This window comes from Meriones unguiculatus, chromosome 2 (genome assembly GCF_030254825.1).
Source record: "Meriones unguiculatus strain TT.TT164.6M chromosome 2, Bangor_MerUng_6.1, whole genome shotgun sequence".
In the NCBI taxonomy this organism is placed as follows: Eukaryota; Metazoa; Chordata; class Mammalia; order Rodentia; family Muridae; genus Meriones; species Meriones unguiculatus.
In genome coordinates, this window is record NC_083350.1 from 9,650,457 (window position 1) to 9,674,620 (window position 24,164).

At 47.8% G+C, this 24,164-nt stretch overlaps 1 protein-coding gene across 6 annotated transcripts in view; it reads right to left on the bottom strand.

Annotated features, from left to right (window-relative positions):
- Slc66a2 (solute carrier family 66 member 2) overlaps positions 1-17,365 on the bottom strand; it is a 31,773-nt gene extending 14,408 nt beyond the window's left edge. For 2 of the 6 annotated variants that reach the window (XR_002476510.2, XM_060376996.1), the window contains exons 1-4: positions 17,211-17,365; positions 16,424-16,760; positions 11,109-11,242; positions 5,674-5,727 (exon numbers count right to left, since the gene is read on the bottom strand). Coding sequence is in view for 5 of the 6 variants with exons in the window: in XM_060376996.1 (XP_060232979.1) it covers positions 5,674-5,727; positions 11,109-11,242; positions 16,424-16,626 (391 nt within the window). In the remaining variant the exon portion in view is untranslated. The remainder of the gene's footprint in view (positions 1-5,673; positions 5,728-11,108; positions 11,243-16,423; positions 16,761-17,210) is intronic. The other 4 variants (XM_021640045.2, XM_060376997.1, XM_021640043.2 and 1 more) reach the window with 3 other exon arrangements.
- Positions 17,366-24,164: the final 6,799 nt, after the last annotated feature.

The following is a 24,164-nucleotide window of genomic DNA, read 5'->3' on the forward strand; positions in this document are numbered from 1 at the left end:
GGTCCCCACTCACCCCAGTACTGCCCTCACCCACAGCAGACAAGGGACAGGCTGTGGCTCAGCCAGGGGGCGGCTCAGACACCCAGAGTCAATGTTCTGGGAACAGATCCCTAACACACCATGGAAGCTGGGCAGCATGGCTGTTGACGTGCTGTGTTCAGTCCCCTGAGCCGGTCTCCAGACAGGGGCCCTGGGAAACTGACTGGGAGCACCCACTGCTCGACTAGAACAGAACAAACAACTGCCAGGGCCTGCATCCCAATCAGATCTGAGGCTGCACAGATAAGGCTGTGTCGTGGTGCTGCCGCTGCTGGTGTGCCACATCATGGTGGCAGCTACTCCCAGAGCCAGAAGAGCTGGAGTGAGTGGAGCTTGGTATGCACAGGCCATTGGCGAGGTTCTCTGTCTCTCATTTCAGGAGTCCTTTCTGACTCTACCCTCATCAACATACCAACAGAAGACTGGAACACTCAACTTCCAAGTTCCTCCATCAATGGCACTGACAGGTAACACTGACCACGGTATGAAATGCCCTCCCTAATTCTAGCCCAGAGGTTCAAGTTAAACAGAACGGGCAGGCAAACACCCGAAGAAAGGCAGCAGGAAATCACAGGAAGCTCTATCAGGAAACTGATAGAAACAGGGGACCCATGTACCAAGCACCAGTACAGGATGAGGGTGACCTGCTGCAGCCGCGTGCCTTTCGCCTGCCGAGCTCCTCTCTTCCGGGCTCCATCTCCAGGTGGCCCGCTCAGGGCAGGAGCTCCACGCAGGCCCAAGGCTGAGAACACTGGGTAACACTACCACACCTTACACAGGGTGGGCACTCCATACTAGGAGAAGGCTGAGAAGACCAGGGGTCACCCTCCAGGGCCTGTCCTCAGCACAGGCTGTTGCCTGAGAGATGTGCTACTGCTCTTGCCACAGCAGCTCTAGAGCAGCATCTGAGGTTCTGTCCTGGGGACATACTCACAGAGTATGGAAACAGAGAGTTCAAAGCCTTCCCTAAGAGACATGCTCAGAACAGAGCATAGCCAAACTTGGGCTCAAGAGAACTAGCCAAAGAATGAAGACTTAGGTCCTACAGGAGGTTGAGCCAGGTATGGCTGGACAGCCCTAATTTTTACACTGGGTGAACTGAGTCAGGAAGAGAGTGGAATACCGGGCTGGCCTGGGCTACACAGCAGACCCTGTCCTGAAAGAAAAGGGAAGCAATGAGGAAGCAGCAGCAGCTAGTGGCTCCATGGCCAGCTGAGGGGAAAGAAGCAGGTAGCTAAGAGCTCTCCTTAAAAGCAATCTTCAGACTGACCCGAATGACCCCAGTGCCCACTGTGATGCAGCGTCACTCAGAGTACCGCACGCCAACAGAGCCATAGCTGCTGGTAGTGGAGGCCAGATTTGGTGCCAATGAGGTCGGAGCGCCTACAAGCTCACAGTTGACCAGCACCCAGCACCATCAGGCCTACAGGAGGCTGGGCTCAGACTGCCCATCCAACCAAACCAGGACACCAGCAAATAAGACACCTTCCCTCAGGTATACAATTAGTGCAATGGCTGTCACACATTACCTTTAGCTGTACAGTATGCAAAGAGGGACATGTAGTCCCTACATGGAGGGGAAGCAACAATAAAAAGCAAGGAACATTATTTGTGAAGAGGTGTAAGACTAAACAGGAAAAAATATTTCAGAATATCACAAATATATAGTAAGGATTAAAGGAAACCTAAGAATATATATATAAAGAACTAACAAAGGGCTGGTCATGGTGGCGTATACCTGTATTCTCAGCACTCAGGGGAGGCAAAGGCAGGTGGATCTCTGTGAGTTCGAGACCAGCCTGGTCTACAAAGTGAGTCCAGGCCAAGGCTACATTGAAAAAAACAAACAAACCTAACAAAGGTACAGAGATGTGATCTCACTCAAAGGAAGAATATTTCGAACAAGAGAACTAGGAGATTAAGGAGCCAGCTGCAGGCTGTGTCTGAAATAAGATTCAATACTGGGGTTCAACAGGAGACCTGATCTGATAGAAGGGTCAGTGAATATTTCCACAGAGATTATGTTGCCTTTAGGAGGAAAACTACCAGTACTTCTGAAAAACAAACAATTCCAAGTACAGCAGCAGAGGTGTAGCAGGCACCCTGAAAAGGAGGAGAGAGAAGAAGGAATAGGAAAAGGACTCACAGATTCTAAACCTGCCAATCCAAGAAACTACATGACATCCAAGTACAGAGACACAGATCCCAATACCTCACCAGCTATGGTAAATGTCAGAGACAAAGAAAATCTTGAGAGCAGCAGAAGAAAAATACCACTTACAGGGAACCCTGTAAGGTGAGGCCACTGCCTTCTCACCAGACACAATGGAACTCAGTAGGGGATGACATTCAAAGTGCAGAAAGGAAAAACAACTGTCAGCCAGGTGTCAGCGCCCAAGAAAGTTTTTTACATGAGAAAACAAAGTCCCCAGATAGACAAAACCTGGGAAAATTGTTGTTTTCCATGTGGGAATCAAGTAACATCAGAGGTCATGTGAACAATGAAGTGTGTACATAAAAGAAATTATGTAGGTTACTCCAAAAAGATACAAGTGAGCTGGGTGTAGTGTTTGCCAGCTGCAGTTCTGGCACTGAGGGTGGGATGGGAGGCTGAGGCCTGCCCGGTCTGCATTAGAAAACCCTGTTCCAAGAAAAAACATCACACACACACACACACACACACACACACACACACACACACTAAACAAAAACTACAAGAATATAAGCACAAATCCACAGACAGAAAAGAGGATAGCCAAGGACTGGAGAGATGGCTCAGTGGTTAAGAGCACTGCCTGCTCTTCCAGAGGTTCTGAGTTCAATTCCTAGCAAAAACATGGTGGCTCACACCATCTATACTGGGATCTGATGCCCTCTTCTGGCATACAAGTGACCTATAGCTATAGCACTCACATATGTAAAATAAATAAATAATTCTTAAAAAAAAAGATAGCCAAAACTTGTAAAGAAGGTTGACAGTGGAACTTCTCCTTTCTTTGCTCATCTTTGAAAGGAGTAAAATCTATACAGAGAACCAATTAAAACACACAATTAGATTTGTAACACTCATAAGCAAAATGCATATATAGTCCTCATACCACTAAAAAAGAGAGGGAGGAATTAACATGGGAATTTCTATATTTCACCAAAATGAAATTTAAAGGACTGTGCTAAGTTAAAATCTGTAAGTCTCAGAGAAACTGTTAAGAAAACTAGCTATCAATATATAGATAAAAATCACAAAGGAATTAAAACACCATGCTATTAAAATATTCAATTATTACAAACTGTGAAAGAGCAGGGATGCACAAACAACAGAAAGGATGGACATTTGTAGAGTAAAACACATCAGCCATTAGTCAGATCATAGGGAAGAAACTGTTTTGATATTTTTAGTATAAATTTATTTAATTGTGTGAGTGAGCGCAGTGGGGTGTGTGTGAGGATCAGTAGTCAGTATATGGGAGCTGATTCTTTCCTTCCACCTCTTAGAGGGACCAAACTCAGGTTTCCAGACTCAACAGGAAGCACCTGATACCAGCTTAACCACCTTCCTGGTCCTGTGGTTTTTTCATTTTGTTTTGAGACAAGGTCTTGCAATGGCCTTGAACTTGCCATCCATCTGCTGTTCAAAGGATAACCACAGGTGATCCGCAGAGGCTGTGCTAATATTAGAGTAAGCTTTAAGCCCGATCTGGGGCCAGGCCAACTACCCAGCTGCTTGGGAGGCTGATGCAAAAGGCCAAACCTTCAAGGCCTACCTGGGCTGCAGAGTCAGTTCACGGCCTAGGCAACTTGGTGAACCCAGTCTCAAGAGAGACTTGGCGGCAGTGTGCACCATGCATGAGGCCCGGGTTCCTGCAGAGATTCCTGGTGGGATGCACAGCAGGGGCACCAGAACAAGCTTCACCTCAGAGTATCTGAACGCAAGCATTCTCTACAGTTACAGCAGATTATTACAGAAACCAACAAAGGCATTTGAGGGATTCACAAACGTGAAGGTTGCAGTATATTCTTAAAAGGGAAACGGGTCGAAGAAATTTTGAAGGAAATGAAAACCACTTTAAGACAGAAAACAAACAAACACAGCAGCTCAAAACACCCAGGAGATCAGTCCACCACCGCAGAGTAAACTCACGGCTGTAAACACACATGTTTCAAAGTACAATAGGAAAAAAATCTAAAATCAATAAGTGTTAAAAAACCAGAAGAACGCACTAACTGTGGCAAAAGCATGCACAAAACAAAACAACCAACTAAAAAGGAGCGGGGAAGTTAAAGTAGAAGTAAACTAGATACAGAAAAACCAACAAAACCAAAAGTTGGTTCTTTGAAAAGATCAGTAAAATTGACATTTGTAGAGAAACAAAAACGAAGGATGGAGATGGGACTAAAATTGTCAGTCAAGAATAAAAGAAGGACCAGTACCAATTGCTCAGGGAAGTAAAAAGGATTACAACAACCAAGAAACATGATTTCCCCAAAACCAAAAACGTTTGTTAGGATGAATCTGAACTGTTGTACAGATGAACCAGGTGGGTGAAGGAAGAGACAGAATCTAGCTGGACAAAGAGCAACAGGTGGACAATGTTAGAACAAAATCCCAGACCTTACCAGGTAAATGAGCCAAAACTTTAAAGAGGAACTGACCACAACCTTCCACAAACACTTAAGAACTTACTTCATTACACAGTATTCACAATAATACTGCCCTATATTTAGTATATACTAAAATCAAAGCCGTCAAGAACAAAGGACTCCAGGCCAAAACAATGAATATGGACATAAAAGATCTTCAACATATTATTATTAATGGCGCCCACTAGTTAAGAGGTAACTGGACACAAAAATCAAATGGAATTTTAGCTCAACACACAAAAGCCAGTCCCCATAAAGCACCATGAAAACAGAACAAAAGGCAGAACTCACGCAGTCATCTCCATAGAAAGAGCACAGTGCCTAGCCAGGGCCAGGGCCAGGGCCATTCATGACAACAAGGCAAAGCCCCCTGGCTCACAATAGAAAGGGGCTCCCTTCATCCTTTAAAGATGACTGCAGGAAGACAAAGATGACACCACACTGAATGAGAAAAGACAGAAGTCCTCAGGGGCACCAGGAGCAGAACGCACACGTCTTCTCTCGTCTCTGTCCAGCCAGCGTTATCAGGGAAGACTGGAAGGAGAAGGCAAACTGCTGTCCCCTCTTGCAGGTGATGTGGCCTTTTAAGTGGGCAATCTCAGGAGCTCCATGAATGGTGCCACAGCTGACAGAGCTCAGTAGGCTGCCGTACAGATCACTGGGTAAAGGCACTGTTATTTCTACAGAGTAGCAATGGACAACTCAAGAGGGAATGAGGACAATTCTTTCTTTTGCACGTCATCACAAAGCTTGTTATAAATTTAAAGCGTGTAATCTTGAATTTTCTGCATCCATTCTTCCTTCCCTTTGGTCCACCCCTCCCTTGAAATCAGCAGGTTCTAGTTATTCCAGGCTGACAGAAGCAGGGCTCAGGGCTAAGTGTGAACAAGCCATGCTTGGGGAAGCAACTCGTGAGGTCACAGGTAGGTGCAGATGAAGTGTTGGCAGAGGACAGGTTGCAGGGTGAAATGAAGCCAGTGTCCCAGCAGTACATACCCAGGTAGGGCCGCCTGGGAGGAACTTTGAGTTCTTCGTCCTTACTGTCTGTGGCTACATTTAAAAAGAGAGAAGAAAACAAAACAAAACAAAGAGAGGAGACAAAAACAGACTGGTTTTAACACTGGTAGGTGGGTTTTTCCTAGGGTTGTTGCATTTCTTAAACAAACAAATGACAACAACAAAACAACAAGAACAGGGCAGAAAGGATTTTTGTTTCCTTGCATTCAAAAATGCACTTTCTGAACTGTTCTCCCATCTACCCTCTTGTAATAATGTGCTGAGACAGTGCACAGGAGTACAAGTGTGAAACTCTCCACCAAAATTTAGGCCCACACATTCTCCCGTCATTTCTACAGTCAGATGACATTGACAACTGAATTAGGACAGGCCCCAATTCTCATGTCCCTAAAAGCTCAGGCAGCCTGGGACTGAGAACAGTTAATCCCGAGCAGAAATGTTCTAACAGGCTGCATGGCTCAATAGCTTTAGAGTTCACACAACAACAGGTCCATTGCCAGAGGGCAGCCAGTTTAACAGCAAATGCGACAGGTGTGCTGCAGAGACACACGACAATGTCCCTCTGCCTGCCTGAGCAGACATGTCACCTGGAACAGGCAGGACATCACAAACAATCAACAGGTTGTACTTTAACCTCCCTGCTAGCACTGTACCAGGTCAACAGCCCAGAGCACTCCACGCCAGGGCACCTGGGGTCAGCGGGCAGACTCTCACTTCCTGGGGTTCAAATTGTTAAAACAGAGTGAGGTCACAGGCTGTGTCCCTCCCAGCATTCTGTGGATGGAAGCAACTGGCAGTAACAGAGTATGACCCCGTGACTGCTTGCAAGAGGAAGAGTGGGGACCTGTCACCAACTCTGTGATTTGCAGACCACAGGCACCACACCACATGTAGCCCCTGGGCACCCAGTTATGTATGAATCAGGCCAATTTTACTCACACGTCTGCTAAAGATCAAGATCCACGAATGTAGAAAGGGAGAGAGAGTACATGCTAGAACAGTCAGGTACAAAGTGTGAGCAGAGCAAAGGTCCAGGGGTGGCCCAGGACAGAGTTGTGCATGACATGTAACGGCCCTAGGCATCTGAAGCTCCTGGGGTCTCCTGTTTTCACAGCCAGACAGGCTTAGAGTTGAAAACTGCTGTGTATAGGGCAGACAGGAGAAAGTCCGGAGCTGAGAAATACATGAGACATTCGCAACCATCACTTCTCTACAGATTTGATCCGTTCTCTGTTGGGCACTGGGGATCTGGATGTGGCCCCAGAAATGGCTGGATGCTCCTCATTACAAGTATGAATGATGTCCTATCCTTGAGAGATTGTGTGTGTGTGTGTGTGTGTGTGTGTGTGTGTGTGTGTGTGATGCTACATGGCTTCCAAGGCTCAACTGCAGGAAAGACACAGCCCAGGTTCTTCTCTCCCAGCCTTGGTTTTAGGGTAACCTGAATTGAGGCCTGGGGTTCCTGTGGGAGTTCTGAAGAATTTGATAGAGGTGTGCCCTCCTCCCCAAGGCTCAGGAAGGCAGGTCTGCACAGCAGGACCACCTGGGTTGGCATGTGCATGACAGGCTGCGGACAATGGCTGCAGGTGGGACTGACAGAGAAGGCAGCTCAGGAGATGAAACCAAGGTGAGTCATGCTTAGAAACTGGGGTGGGATGCAGGCCCAATACAGCTCCCTGCAGTAGCTTATAGCAGCAGCCAAAGCCCTTGCAAAAGCACCAAAGTTGTAAGCTACACTCCATAAAAATGGACCTTGTAAGGTTACAGCTCAGTGGCTCTTGCACACTCACAGATGGTAGCCAATCACTATGACCACTGACTTAAAACATTTTCATCCCAGTGGAAGAAACCTGTAAATAGATATCACCCTTCGACCCTAGAAAGCCCCAACCTGGAGCTCTGAGCACTAAGAGTTGAGACATATGTCAGCTCTATTTGACCACCCAGTCTCTGAGGCAGTTTTGTCAAATAACTACTAAGAGAAAATATGAAAAACAAAAATAAAAAACAAAACAAAACAAAACAAACAAACAAAAAAAGACAAAACCCTGTAAACCAAAATTTAAATTAAAAAAAAATAAATACAAACAGACGTAAACTAGAAACAAAGAGACTCAAATGAACACGCATATCCAGCTGGTAGCGCATCTGGGAAAAGGCACCACTCATGGTGATACTGAGGCGCATCTCTGCCAGAACATGGCCTCAGACCACTCAACCCTGAGTGCATAATCCTCCAGTCTACCCACTGTTCTAGCAACCACATTTCTGGCCTCATTATTCTCACTTATGAAAGCAGCGTGGGCTATGGCACACATCCCATAATACTTTGGGTCCCTGAGAGACATGGTTAGGACACAGGTGGTGGAAGAGCTGAGCCGTGTTTGAAGCTCAGCTGGTCTCGCCACGAGGGCTCTGCAGGAAGAACGTGCACAGTGAGGAGGGGCTCCACTTCCAAAAACCACCTCAGCCCACTGAAAAAGGCCAGGTGGCAGCCACGGCCTGTGCCAGCGAGATCCAGCACTCTGCTAAGACATGATCCACTGAGTTCTAGAGTGGGAGATGATGGGGAGCATCCTGCAGAGATGGAGCAAGGGTCCAAAGACCTAGTGGGCACCAGCAAGGACAGTAAAAGCACCAAAGGGGACACATCATGCCGCCAACCATACTGGAGTTCATCCCTCAATGTCATGTAGAGCCATCGCTGCAGCTTCTAGGAAGTCAGATATAAAAGCAGATGGAGGCCTCCATTTCCTCCACAAATCAAAGCCCTGGTAACTCAGTGAGTGGGCATGGAGCCAATCAACCTCTGGATCCAGCTACCTTTAAAAACCTCTGCCAGGGCAAAAAGGGCAGAGAGGCATCACCTGCTGTGGATGGCTACTGATGTGTCGTCCACAGGGTCTCCTGGAGGCCCTCGGGAGTCTGCAGCTCTGGCCTGCTGCTGCTGCAGAGTGCCAGAGGGCCACACGGAGTTGGGCGGCAACAGATAAATAAGCCGCAGTCCACGGTGGCCAGAACAGGGAGAAGGGGGTTGGGGAAGGGATCTAGATCAAGAGTAGTTAATATTAAAAAGAAGAGAAAGACACATGAGCCCGACCACTGAGCAAGAAAGAACGCTAGCCCTCACGGTATGCTTGTGCTCAGACTCTGACTCAAGGGGACCAAGAAGCCGAATGTCAAAACAAACCACCAGAAACTTCCACACAAACTTTGACCATATGGAATTGTGCACCTGTATGGATGGCACGGAGGTTCTTTTTGGCTGTGTTTCCTACATCACCTCCAGAGCAGTTCTCAACCTTCCTAAGGCTGCGACCCTTTACACAGTTCCTCGCGTTGTGGTGACCACCACCAACCACGAAATTATTTTGTTGCTATTCATAACTATAACTTCACTACTGTTATGAATTGAGATATAAATATCTGTGTTTTCTGATGGTCTTAGGTGACCCTTGTGAAAGGGTTGTTCAACCCCCAACAGGGTCACAAGCCACGTGTGCAGAACCACTGCTCTAGAGATACATCTGAACCATCTACAAATGCAATGATACCTGGGGTCTGCCTTGAAACGTGCTGGACTGTGCTGGGAAGCCGTTTAACGGTAGAGCACCTGTCAAGTATGAACAGACCTAGCAGGGGTCAAAGGTCAGGGTGGGATCAGGATATAGGCCCACATAAGGGATCAGGGTAGGTTCATGGTGTAGGCGCAATCACAAATGCTCTTCCTTAGTGATTCCATGTATGAGAAACTAAAACTGAAAACCAAAACTCACCCAGCACTCACAGGACGTGCCCGTTATCCACGGGCTCCAGAGGGACAGAGCACCTGCCTGGCAGAAAGCGACATCACATAGTCCCATGGAGCCATCCACACTCCACCTCCCCCAGATTCAGTACTTAGAGCCCCTCAGTCTAAGTGAGCACAGGGAGATTGGAACAAAGTCTCATGGAATATATGCAAATTTTAAGTTTGATTCTAATTTTAGAAATTACACAAATTTTGTGATAAGCCACTGACTATTAAAAATAATGGAAAAATGTATCAAAATAGTCACAAGGGTCTATTTTACTTTGTTTTCCTCAAAGTCTACTTTGAGAATATACTCCGCATGTTCTTTATAACAAGACAACAGTTTTAGATCGTTCTCTTTCCTTCTATTTTATTTTATTTATTTTTTGATAAAGGAGTCTCACTGGGTAGCCTTGGCTGGCCTGCACTTTGCTATGTAGACCAGGCTGACCTTGAACTCAGAGATTTACCTGATTTAGCCTCCCAAGTGCTGGGTTTCAAGACATATTCAAGGCATATTTGAGGCATGTCGAGGGCATGAGCCATCATGTCCAGCTTTTTTCATTCGCTTTTTTTGTCTTGTTTTTAATCTTAACTGGAAAATAGTTACCCTTAAAATTAAAGGTATAATATTAAGCTTTTTTTTTATGAGAACATTGTTACAACTATTTAATAATGTCCTCACTCTTCCTTGGAAGGCAGAAGCAGAAGGATCTCTGTGAGTTCATGGCCAGCCTGGTCTACACAGGGAGTTCCCGAGCAGCCAAGACTACATACTCTGTCTCAACATAAAAGTGTCTTCATAGGGTTGGGAAGATGTCTCAGCGGGTACAAGCCCTCGCTAGGCAAGTATGAGAACCTGAGGTCTGTTCTCCAGCACACACACGCACACACGCGCGCACACACACACACACACACACACACACACACACACACACACAGTTGCTACAGATATGCCAGCCTTGCTGAAAAATGGTGAGCACTACATTCACAGAGAGACCCTGCCTCAAGGGAATACGATGATGTGAAATATAGGACACCTGTCCTGGCTACTTTTATGTCAACTTGACACAAGCAAGAGTTATTTGAAAGGAGGGAACCTTAACTGAGAAAATGCCTCCAGAAGATCCAGCTGTAGGACAGTCTCTTAATTAGTGATTTATTAAGGAGTGGCTTGTGCTCAGCAGGTGATGGTCCTACCCAACTCCTCAGACCACAGGACATACAGACCCGGGGTGTGTTATACCTCAGATGGGTGACTGCGCGTGAGAGACATGCTAACAGGCACACTGACAGGCTTGGTTCACCTGGCAGTCACACACAAACGACTCTGCCTTCTCCAGTTCTTCTGTGACAAGACTCAGTCAGGATGTGAGCAAAAGTGCCAGGAAACCATGCCCAGGTTCCAGGAGAGAAACTCTTACCAGAATTGTTTCAAACTGTGCTGTGTTGTTCAGTCTTTTACAATATGGAAAACAATACAACACTTTACAGATAACTGGCCTTTGGTGAAACAAAGGCTGCCTAGCTAACACTCAGGTGGTTTTATTTGTTTTGGCTTCACAGGAGCTAAGTTCTGACTGTTGACTACAAAAGTCTTTCTCCAGGATGCTACACCCACCTGTGAAGGAGCGACGTTTGACGTTGAGCTCATTGGCCACGCGGACCTCGGTGCAGAGCTTCAGCATCAGCAGCATGGTGAGGATCATGACGATGCTCTGCCATAGGAGCGGGGACTCAAAGTGCCTTCCAAACCTAGGAGAGGAAAGAGAGCCTGCATCGGACCGAAACAGACGCCAGCCCAGCCAGGACGCCCACAGCCTCCCCTCAACCAGGGCCTGGGCTGCGAATGGAAATGAAGTCCAGGGGAGAGCGGTGTGCACACAGCCCAGCCCTGGCACCTGCTGCCTAGTCTTCCAAGGTCTCCATGTACGACTGGGCTGGAATAGGGAAGGGCCAAGGGACCCAGGTCAGACTCAGCAAGGGACCTGGAACACCATGCCCACATCTCCCCCCTCCGTGGACTCTGTGGCCTAGTCACACACTCCATAAGGGCCACATATTGGCCTGAGAGGATCCTACCCTCCGGTCAAAGTCTAGCCTTAACCAGGCAAGACACTGTTCCTAGACCACAGTAGCTCTGCTTTGCCTGTGGAAGGCATGTAGCCTGGTGCCAAATTTCCATTTCTATTTTCCACTAACAAGAGAAGGCAGCCAGGGCTCTCCCAACCAAAGATGCTTCTTCCACCCCAGGCCTCCCTGCATGGCCTCCCTGCGCTCCCTCCCTTGCTACCCCTCCTCCAGCCACTCCAGTGGCTCCCACTACTATTGAATATTTCATCAACTGGGCCATAAGCTTTGGAGGGCAGAACTGCAATTCAGCAACCAGCAAGGTCTGGGGATCACACCCTTGGCAGAGCAGAATACCACCAGGCTATGACATACAGACACAGCACATCTCCAAAGGCAGGTCCTGACACAGCCTTATCCCCACCACGGTAAAGCACAAATGCAGGCTAGAACTGGCCTCAGCAGTTTGTTTGGCCTGAAAGTTATTTCCAAGACTTTCTAATTAGGGGGTTAGCATACAAAATTCAAGAGATTCTACACAGCAGCCTGCCAGTTGTACCCCCTGAAGCCTGTGAGACCAAGTCACAGCTCTAACCTTGCCCTCCATGTCTGCAGCCCATCACTACACTGGTCTCTTGGGTCATGAGTTACCTCCAGGGCTGAGAAGGGAAGCTCTGCCCATAAACAGGAAGGATGGGGGTGGGGGGGGTGGATCTTGCTGATCCTAGCCAGCACCAAACCTACCCAGGGACACACTCTATCATAGCATTTGTGTGGTTATTACTACACCAGAACTTGCTAAAAACCAATCTGCAAATGAAAACCAGGTAGTATTTACCATGCCACGTGTGCGGTCCACTCCTAGAGGCCCACACTTGGGAAAGTGAAATGGGAGGATTGTAAGTCATAGCTAGCCTGGAAAATTCCAATCCAGGCCTGACAATAAGTTATACAAGTATTTCACAAAACTCCACTGTAACAGCATTGGTGAAAAACCACCTGGAGGGGGCCGACAGCCTTGCTTGTGCCTTAAGGAGTGGGTCTGCCAGACCTGCTCATTCCATCATGGGGTACACCACACCAAACCTTTAACTGACCTGCAAGCTACCTTTAGTTCCTGGAAGTTATGTCTACAAACAATTCCCGGTCAGAGAGAATCCCAACCGGCTTGAGGGCCTTCGGAGAGCTCAGGACATTCTCAACATCCCCATGGGGTATGCTACTGCCCAGGTGAGCACAGCCAGCACAGCTGGTCCACAAGGGAGGCTCTCCTCTGCAATGAGGGCAAGTCTTAGTCTACTGTGGGGTGGCAAGCCAAACTGAGGATTTGGTTGGCTGGCTTTATTTACGGAAAGGCAGCTGAAACAGGACACAAACCTTCTAAAAGCACAACCCCAAAAGGCATAAAGAACAAAATAAACAGGAAGCAAAGTTTAACATAATCAAATTTTAAAGATTTTTTTTTAAAGTGTCATTTCTTAGCAAACTAATGGACACGGTCTACAACTGAGAATGCAACTATATCCTGAGATCGTGTGTGTGTGTGTGTGTGTGTGTGTGTGTGTGTGTGTGTGTTTGGGGGGGTGTTGTTCCTCTCCTGCTCAAGACTGTGGGTTAGCAGAACTGTTCTGAGGATAAGTGGCAATTGCCACCACAATGGATGGTGTGTCTAAGGACTCTCATAGGAATGAAATGGTACTCATCATGGGAGATGTGCTGGAGTGGGATGCACAAGATTGACCAAGTGCAGCAACTGGTTCTGTGGACAACTTCTCCAAGTCCCAAAGTAACAGAAAAACCCTTACGGAGGAGGTTACATATCACTTAGTTACATATCAAAGGAAACTTATCACCATAGTAGCAGAATGTTACTGCCTCTCAGATACAGTGTTTCACACTCACAGCCAAACCTGCTGCCAGCAGTGGGAGAACTGAGTGTCAGCATCCTCATATCTCCCAGGACTGGGTGGAGAACCTTTGCTCAAGTAGAACCTGGGCACTACTCACTTCTCTCACCTATCTGGGCCTGCAAACACTAGATAAAGGATCACGAGGCCCCAGCTTCTAACATCAAAAATGCAAAATCCTGTAACCCACAGTTCACTAAGCACAGCCAGCTAAAGGCGAGTTCTGTAACATGATGAGGACTGTAAGAAATAAGGGCATGAGCGTTTCACAAGTTCCAGATTCCCTAGGTTTGCACAGTCTCTTCCTGCAGGACTGTCCAGCCTGAAAGCGAAAAAAAGGAAACCTGCACCAAACCTCTAAGCTCTGAGGCCCATGTTGCAGTTAGCACTGGAGAAGTACTGAGGGTTCTAAGTCTCTCCCTTTCATGGTTTGAGGGATTCCCATCTAATCTGGAGCCTGCCACAACCAGGACTTGCTCCCCTCCCTGAGGGAGCTGTGTAGATGGAGAAGGAGTATATGTGCCAGTCATTGCTGCCACTGAAGCACAGACACTACAGCCTTTGGCTGTGTGAAGTCTGAGAGGATGCTGACTTGTGAAACCTTAAGAGGGATGCCAAGACCAGGGCTACAGAAAGCTCTGTGGAGGAGCACACAAGGACCATCACATCACCTTGTCTCATGAGGGTCTCCACAGATGGGCAGCAGTGTCTCAGACACTGTCCAGACTTCTGGCTTTCATCCTCTAAGGATCTGGAAGGATACTTCCTAGATGGAAGCACTCAGAAAGGCCAGGACCATCCACTCCTCCCTTCCTCACAGTCTTCTAGAAGGCACTGGGAAACTGAGGCCCTGTGTACAGTGCCCACAGGAGCCCCAGGAGGCCCAGGTATATGAGTTCTGCTGAAGAGGCCATTTGTGGACAAGGTTTGGCATCCACAGAAGGCAACCCAGACTCCACGATGAAAAGTTTTCGAGATCTTCTCAGAGGCCCCAGCACAAAAGCAAGGAGACCAGTCCCAGTGTCCCTACCCTCTAGTACACACAAGGAAAATGGCCTCACTTCTGATTTCTCCAAACCAGGTCAGTAGTCTGACCTCAGGCAGTCCTTGGATGTATTCCTCAACCCTAATAAGAGTGGGTATCCTGTCCCTACATAAATTAAACAGTGCAGCTGGGCTACATTGAGCAGCCTGCCTGAAATCAAGGCTCCATCCTGTGCAACAGTATGAGCATGGTTATACTGAAGGATCTGCTTCCATTCAAGGTTAGATTTAATTAAGGCTACTTCCCTGCACCCAGCCACAGTCACAACCCAGCTGGCAATTCCACCCTCCGCCCAGGGGAAAGCAAGAGGAAGGAATCCTCGAAATGCAATTTCCCAGGTTTTTTGGTTTGTTTTTGTTTTTGTTTTTTCTTAAACAAAAGTAGGAACTTAATGACTTTCCTTAGAAGGTGCCCGGCCCAAAGCAAACAGGAAGGTGGCACCCTCTAATGCTCCAACAATGGTCATCTTATTCCACTCGACACAGGGGGGTCCAGTGCTGGGACAGAGTGCAAAAGTGCCTAGAGAACTGCCTAGTCATAAATTCAGGGTGAACACCCTTGACAAAGCTCAGTGACCTGTACAAGTAGGTGTGTTCTATTTAGTGTAGATTTACTACATTTATTTCTTTATGTGTGTAAGCACATGTGTCATGGTGCATGTGTGGAGGTCAGAAAACACCTAGCAGGAGTTGATTCTCTCCTTCTACCATAAGAGACTGAACTCAGGGATGGCTGTAAGCCCCTTTACCTACTGAGCCATCTCACTCACCCATTAATCAAACTGATTTTAGCACTAGTTAACAAAAACTCAGGCCATTTCCAACAGTAAACAAAAGTCAAAAGCAAATAACTCTGCCACCAGCTCTCTGGATTCTTTCTCCCTGGCTTCTGCAGGCAGCTACTTTCATGAGGACTGCATGAATAGCCTTCCCATGAGGACTGGCCAGAAGGAAAGTTACAGACACTTTTTATCTTAGCATGCAGTGAAGAGACTTTTATTTCCTCTCAAGTATGTAAGGAATGGCTGTGGTGGCACCTGCCTTTAATCCTAGTAGCACTCAGGAGGCAGAGGCCGGAGGATCTTGGAATTTGAAGCCAAGTTGGCCTAAAGCGTGAGCTCCAGGACAAGCTAGAGCTACATAGTGAAACCCTGTCTCAAAACAATAGCAAAAACCTCAAGTATGTATGGTTTCAACAACTGTTAAAATTAATTTCAACTTCCTCAGCAGAATGCAAATGAAAATGAGAGGAAGTTGACCCAAGAAGAGTTAGAAAACAGACTCTACCCAAGGATTACAGGGAAAACTCTGACTTCCTAAGAAGTCGGAAGAAGCTGGGCAACAGTGGCACAAGCCTTCAAAGCCAGCTCTCAGAAAACAAAGGCAGGTGGATCTCTGTGAGTTCCAGGCCAGCTTGGTCCACAAAGTGAGCTCCAGGACAGCCACAGCTACCTAGAGAAACCTTGTCTCAAAACAAAGTCGGAGGAAAAAGACAGCAGCAGGCTCTCCTCCCGACAAGCACGCCAGGAAAACTCTCCTGCTAACTAACTCACTATATTATTTTCTCACCCTGGCGCCACACTCCACACACTAGAAAGAAAGGCGGGGATCCAGGAACTGTGCCCACAGAGAGGCCCCAGGATGTTTCAAAGTAAGGACACAGTAAATGAGCGAGCAGATCTGGAGATTATATTTGACTCTCTGCCCCAGCCCTGACATCTTCCTGGAAATGACGCATCCTAATAAGTTCAGTAATAACTCAGGCTACGCGAAAACCATTGAAGAATGAGCGCCTGCTCTTCCGGAGATCTTTCAGGAAAAGTAGGCAGCCCACTCGCTGCCCCCTGAAACCTCCAAGAACAAAGAAAACCATTTCTCCAGCAGGCAGTCCCAGGTAGGAAAGTCCTGAACTTACCAGAAGAGTATCCGTAAAATATTGGCCACCAGTAGCACTAGGCACACGTGGGTGGAGAAACCGTCAGCATTCTGAGTCCTCCGGATGTCCCTGTACTGGGGGATGTAAGGTACCACCCCTCCGAAGACCATGGCCCCAGCGGCCACCCAGGACACCAGCTGGTGCAGCGGGACCAGAAGCCAACCCAAGCCTTCCGCTTCCATCGCCAACACCGAGGCCGAGCTGCCAGCCAACGCCGTCCACCTGGTCCAAGCTCCTTTGCTCTCTCCGAGTCCGCAAGCTGACTGTCACCTCCACATGGCCGCCGCTATCCTGCGCAGTCAGCCACCATCCCGATCTGGAAGGGGGAACAGAGTAAAAGCACTGACAGGAGCTGGACCTGGACGCACCTGTGCCGACCTGGAGTCTAGGTAGGGCCTGGGAGAGCGGAGCGCCCAAGCTCCCCCGGGGCGCACGGCGGGGCTTCCCCCTCAGAGGCAGCGCCGGACACCCGTCCTGCTCCTGGGAAGGCTCGGGAGCGGGAGATGCGCGCCTGGCCCTCTGCCGGCCGCCCAGGAGCAGGGAGGAGTGCACCCCGCCGGGTTAGGGGAAGGAAGGGGTGTACCGCCCCAGAACGATAGCCGCGGGGGGTGACACCGCCCCAAAACGGGTTCAGCTAAAAGGGGGAGGGGTGGACGCGTGGCCCAGCGGGAAGCAAAGCAACCAGGCCCCGAGTCCTCAAGTTCCACTGGGAGATTCCTCCCAAAAGCAAAGAGCAACCAAAGTGAGGCGAAACCGCGTCCCTTACCAGCCACGCCGCGCCAGTCGGTCCTTCTGTCCCTCAGTCCCAGCCAGAGAAAGCCCCGCCCCGTGACGTCACAATGGATTTCACGCCCACTCCAGGGTCCCGAGGCTACCCCGCTGGGTCCTAACGCGCGCGCGCGCGGACGGCGGGATGGGAAGGGAGAGGTGGCGGCCGCTCAGCTCTGTTTGGCTCTGTGTCCCAGATTGGGAAAACCTATGGGGAGGCGCTTTCAGGCCAAGTGACCACGTGAACCTGTTTCAAGCTAGCTCTGCGCGCCGAGCACAGTGTAGATGCCTCGCGCAGCCACTACAGCTGAAGATGAGATACTGGGTGTTGAAAGGAGCTGTCACCGTGGCCAGCTTTAGGCCTAGGAAGCCATCCTCTCCGTGATTCCAGGGGTCTTTGAGAGTCTCTGAAAAGTCTATGAGGAGCTAGCAACCCTTTCCTAGGACCGGAGCTTGGGAGTTCGCTGATTGCCGCAGGCAACTACAGGGCTGGCATCAGCACGCCACAATTTGCTGAGCCGCCTCCGCCAAAGTGTGAGGTCAGTCCTCCGGGTGCTCATTTACAGGAAAAGAAAATTCCCAAGTACATCTCTAACCTCAGATAGACCCTGATGGGCTGGGCAAGCTGAACCAGAAAAACCAGCTGCCCTGCCTGTCAGTAGGTACCTATGCAATGAGGCGCCAGATGAGGTGGCAGCAAACAAATAGGAAATATATCAAACCCTGCCTGGCATCCTTACGCAAAGAAGTGGCCTGGGCAGGGCAACCCCCGCCCCGCCCCCAGAACACAGCTGACCCCACCCATCTCACCAGACATCGCCCTTCTTTTCACCAGGTCTGGCACAGTTTCTCACCTGGTTGGTTTTGTAGGAAATCATTTTAAGACTCACCTAAGATCAATTCCAAACAAGCTTGATTGTCCAGGGGCCTAGAAAACACAGGAAGCACTCATGCTTCAGCAGAGCCCACAGTCCCCATAGCCACTTCCTGAACCAACACACTCAAAGCTCAACACCAGGAAAAAAAAAAAAAAGGGAAGATAAATAAACAGAAGGAAACTACGACAGGACTGGGTGATCGGGAAGCAGGTGTTCCCGTTTAGCATACACCCCAGCCCCTAAACTCCTGTCCTGCACCCCAAGGCTCCAAGTCTGAGATTCCATTGCTTCTCCTGTTCTCATGGTGCATTTAATGAGTCACCTGTGGTCACCTTGCTTGTTGTAAATATCCCAAGGGCTGTGGATCCACAAAAGGAGGCTTGCTGCTCAGCACACGCCAGAGGCGCCTCTAGAAGCCTAGCACACAGTCCTGTGTTCTGGCGCAGTACTGTGTACCCTGTAGTCTCTGGTAAGGCAAGCTACCGTCGGCAGAATCGTGAGTGCGTTGTTAACATTACCTCATCTGGGTTCTGAGCCCTTGGTCTAGACTAGAGTGCCTGTTGTGCAAGGACCTTCAGTTCTTCACAGGTGCTCCGCCAACAGCGACTCCCCACATTCCCAAAGAGAGAAGCTAATCAAGCAGAGCAAGGTTGAAGAATGGCCTCCAGAGATGGTTTGCCCTAATTCGTGACAGTCATGCATGCTCTCATCGTAGGTGGGAAAACGTATCTTGTTTTTGCAGATGTGACTGCATTAAGCTGGGCTCAAGACTGTGTACTATCCAGGGAGCCTTTAAGAACAACCACATGAATCTTCACAGGAGAGAACAGATTTAAGGGAAAAGAAGGGGTGGGGGAAACAAAGACAGAGTACTCAAAATGCAGCCTTGAAAGCTGAACTGAGCCAAGGGTAGCCTATGATCCCACTGTTTGGGAGGCTGCCTGTAACTCTGAACACTGCAGTTAAAGAATCATGCATTGCTTGGCAGTGGTAGCACATTCCTTTAATTCCAGCACTCAGGAGGCAGAGGCAGGAGTATCTTTGTGAGTTTGAGGTCAGCCTGGTCTACAGAGTGATTCCAGGACAGCCAAAGCTACGCAAATAAACCCTGTCTCAAAAAATCAAAAATAAAATAAAAATACATACATATGAAACTATCTCAACTATTTTACAATTAATGAAAAGAAACAAAAATATGCTTAAATCTGCACACTCAGATAGTTACCCCCAAAAGAGTTCTTTTACAGAACTTCTTAGTGATAACTTTCAATAATACAGAAATATAGAAAGAGTAGCAGGAAAGGATGGGAAGGCGGGGTAGAAGAGGAAATATTGGGAAGGATAACACTAAATTCCTTCTGAAAAGCCATAACTTAATAGTAATATACCACATACGTGTCTCATAGAACATGGAGAAATCTAGCTAGTGGAAGCTTCATCCCCACTGGCTAGTATTCATAGCGCTATGAACCCTGCAAGCTACGATCCACACCTGCAAGGCCCGACCATGCACACTGGTGCAATATGACAGGAATATCAGAGTCCTCAACATTCACCAGCGCTTGAAAGGAAAATCAGGCCCCCAGAATTGGTACAGGACTTAACCAGACACAAAACCTCAGCACAAAGGAGATTTAGTACCCCAGAGGGACAAGGGGGTGTATGCAAAGGCAGCAGCAGCAAGTACAAGAAAGGAAAGCAAGAAGGGAAGCAAGAACAAGAAAGGGTGTTTCTGCAGGAAAGGATTTTTAAGAGGGAAAGTCTGTGCTAGGGGGAGTTGGTTAATCCTGACTAGACAGATTAGCCAAATAAAAAATTGTGATTATTGGACCTCGGTGTTTTGTCTCAGGAATGCATCAGTGGCCAAGTAAGGGGATAGACCTTGGGGGCAGCTCTAGGAATGTGATGGTTTTTATTTAGCAAGGGAGAAAAGCTTCTTGTAGTAGAAACTCACAACTGGTCAACAAGCACAGATTTGGGAATTTGGAATGTTCAGCCCCAAATGGGTTGTCTAAATTGTACATGTCCCCTCAAGGCCCAGGGATCTATGTGGGAAAGGCGTGGAAAGAGAGTAAGTCCCAGATGTGGTGAATGACTTCAAGGAAGCAGTATTTTCCGGACACTGGAGGGCAGAGGCACATAGGAACTCAGACTGTGACAGCACGCATGAGACCTTCATAAACCCAAGAGAGAAAAAATCCCGGCCTAGAGAAGGGAGGTGGGCACAAAGTCCTACCCCTTACCAGGGAGCTCTTGATGTTTGATAGCTGCTCGGTGAGGGAAAGGCAGTTTTCTTCAGTGGAGTGACACTGCTGTGTTGACCAAACTCCAGTGCAGGCCCCGCACCCAGGAACAGTCAGTCAACACAAACTGGACTCCAAAGTTTTCCCCTCCCTCTCCAGTCCCTCTCTTCCTCTTTCCCTCCCTCCCCACTCCCTCCTTCCCTCCCTCCATCTCCACTCCCTTCCTCCCTCTCCACTCCCTCCCTCTCCACTCTCTTTTTCCATTCCCTCCCTCCCTCTCCACTCCCTCTTTTTCCACTCCCTCCCTCCCTCTCCACTCCCTCTTTTTCCACTCACTCCCTCCCTCTCCACTCCCTCTTTTTCCACTCACTCCCTCCCTCTCTCTCTACTCCCTCCCTCTCTTCCTCTTTCCCTCCCTCCTTCCCCCTTTTCTTTCCTTTCTCCCTCCTTACTTTCTCTTGAGAGAGAAAACATGAAATTGGGTGAGCAGGGAGGTGGGAGAGGATCTAGTAGGAGCTGGGGAGGAGAATGAGTGATCAAAATGTATTGTATAAAATTCTTAAAGAATTAAGGAAACCATTTTTTAAGGTTGGATGAGAACCTCCTAAACATGTCCACAGCAGGGTAATTATACATGGGTGAGATTGAGTACAGGCAGCTGCTAGCCTATTGGCAGGCCCTAGAACCAGAACCTCTTCACTGCTGAGGTCCAGCAGGCAGTGTAGCTCACAGCAGGGGTTGCCAGGAGGCCTCCACCACCAGCTTTCTCCTGCCTTGGTTGTGCTATGGAGTGCTTGCCTCTCCAGATGAAATGTGTTTTCTAATTTAGAATTGGTTCCACATTATCTTTCTGTGTGCTGCTCTGCATCTTTGATTGCATATAGGAATGTTACTCTTAGACTGTTTTCTTGAGGTCAGCTGTCTTCAACCCAGGGAAATGGTGCTTGATTCCTATCTCTCTACAGTGCACTTTAATATTCTTTAATATTTAATGTGCTTTTGCAAGGTCATTCCTTAATCGCTCGGGTGTCCAACAGTCTCATATTTGTTGTTTCACAAGCAAGCTATACAGTTTCTTTTTTTATTACTACGTGTTATACAAATGGAATATAACATTTCCATAAGTTCATGTAGAACACAGTGACCCTGCCTTTGTTCTTTTTTCCGGTTGTCCTATAGTCTCTCATTCTCACAGACCATCTCTGCTGGGGTTCTGAATCCGCGAGGAGACATGCTGTATTTGTCTTCGCATGTCTGATTTATTTTGCTCAGTATGCTTACCTCTAGCTCCTACAAGTGACAGAGTCCATTCTTCATGGCTAAACTCCATTGTGTGCACACACACTCCTAGGACCTGGACTGATCCATCTTGGCTACTGTGAATATCCTAAATAAATCTACATGTGTAAACATCTCTTTTGCATGCTGATTTTGCTTCCTTCTGAAAGATAATTGATATTCCTTCTTATTCTTTTGAGAAGCATCTATTCAGGTCATTTGCCCCTTTTTTATTGCGTTTCTTGATTTTGATAAAAGTTGGGTTATTAATATATTCTGGGTATTAATTTTCTGTTGGGATTTCCACCCTGCTCTGTGGGCTGTCTTTTTCTCTTTTCTCTGCTCATTCATTCCCTTTCTGTACACAAGATGGATTTTAATTTTACACAGTTCCCTTTGTCAATTCTTGTATTTATTTCCTGGGCTTTTAGAATCCCTTTTAGAACATCATTGCTTTGCCTGCATCTTAAAATGTCTCTGTTTTGTTTTTTTTTTTTTTTTTTTTGCTTTTTGTTGGTTTTTTTATTTTTAATGGTGGTGGTGGTGGTAGTGTTTTTTGCTGTTGTTGTTGAAACAGAGTTTCTCTGTGTAGCCCTGGCTGTCCCAGAACTCACTCTCTAATCCAGACTGGCCTCTAACTCACAGAGATTCACCTGCCTCTGTCTCCCAGGTGCTGGGATTAAAGGAGTTCACCACCACTGCCTGGCTAGAAAGGAAGATTTAAAAGAACTGACAGGCAATATTGTAGAGTAGGTTTTGCTTTAGTGTTTATTAAACTTGAAATCTATACAATCAAAGTGAAGGCTGATTTTCACCAAACAAATCCACATGATCTGCTCTATTATAGAATTTTCCTGGACCTAGATTCATATCTAAGAAACCATTGCCAAATCCAACATCATAGCCCCCCAGCCTTCTGCACATCTTTTAAAGCTTTTATAGTTTTAGCTATTATGTCTAGCTCATTGATCTATTTTTAGTTAGATATTTTCCTCTACGTATCTAGCTATCCAGTTATCTGGATAGAAAGAGGTACTTCTATGACAATGAAAATTAGTTTGTCTCTTTAGGATAAATTGCTCAGACTTCATGCCTTGGTTACATCACCCCTCCAAGGCCCCAAATATTGAGTTCCCACAGGTCCCTTTTTTCTAGGTCCTTCCATGGTCTCAGGACACTCATCGTTCCCTCGCAGAATAGAACGGAGCACCTTTCTTGTTGCATAGTCTCTGGCATGACTGTCTTTTCTGCTGGGGCAAGGAGGATGGTTGCTCTGAGGCCCTTTCCTGGCCTCTTGCTCCTGACCTGATGATCAGATCTTTCTACTTCCCAGATAAAGTGAGTGCACCTCCATCTCCTGCCTAATTACTTCTTTGATGCCTCCCAGAAAGCCTGAGGACCTTCGCCCCCCCCCCCCACATACTCAGAGAGACAGAGACGGAGGTGGGGGAGGAGAGAGAAAGCAAGCCGGAGCCCTCTCTCCTCCTGCCAGCACTGTTCCAACCTCTGTCCTGGCCCAGTGAAAGGAGGCACCCTGATAATCAGGGCTCTGCTTGCAGCTATATGGTGATCAGGAAAGGCAGGCTAGGAGCTGCACCAAAATGCACTGCTTTAGCCCTGTGTCTTGATCCTGTGACCCCAAGAAGTGTCTCTATCTCACCCCAGCTGCACCAAGGACACCACGACTCTCTGCAATGGTTCCACTTCTGGAATTTTCCTCTGAAACACTTCATGATCCCATGGTTGTTTCTCTCTATTGAAGAGGGATCATGAGCCCCCTGGGCTCTTACTCCTTTCTTGGGGAGCCTGTCAGCCTTCCTAAGGGGTGGTCCTAAGTTTTCTGCAACAGAACCTCATTCCTCCCCAACCCCCGGGAACAGACTTCTTGTCTACCTGACCTCCCAAGTCTCTGGTGGGGTCTAGGGCTCTTTGCCTTCATAGCTTGCTGGACTATGCTTTATCTAGATGCCATTTAGCTCTGCTCTGGCTGGTCTGGTCACCAGCCATGACTGGGAGCCTCCAGGGAGACCTTACTGGTGGGTATAGACTCTGCTAGTCTGTATGTCTGGTCCTCGGCTTCTGTGGTCCAGGCTCTGTCTGCAATGTAGAAAGCAAAATGTGTGGAGGATGTGGTCCCCCTTTAGCTGAAACTCCAGCAAGGCTCTGCCACTGCTTGCATTGAACCAAATCTGTCTCCATGGTGTCAACCAGCTCTCCGACTCCCTGCTTGAGGCTGACTCTGTTAGCAGCGAATGTCAGAAACACCATTCTTCGAACTGAGAAGACCCAAGGGAGGGACACCACCGTGAAATGGCCTCATGCCTTTTATTAACTGGAAGACCATTTGCTCTGGGCTGTGACAGACCAGGCCAACCAAGTGAAGCCTTGGTCTTGTCTCTCCAGGAGTATTTTCCCTTTCCTCTTGGAGGTTGGTCTGGTACTATGTATTCAAATGCTGATTTCAGTGCCCTGAGATCTGGTTACCGCTCTCCAATGAATATTGTTAGGATGTTGAACTATCTCCTGCAACTACGTAATGAGAAGGAATGTTCT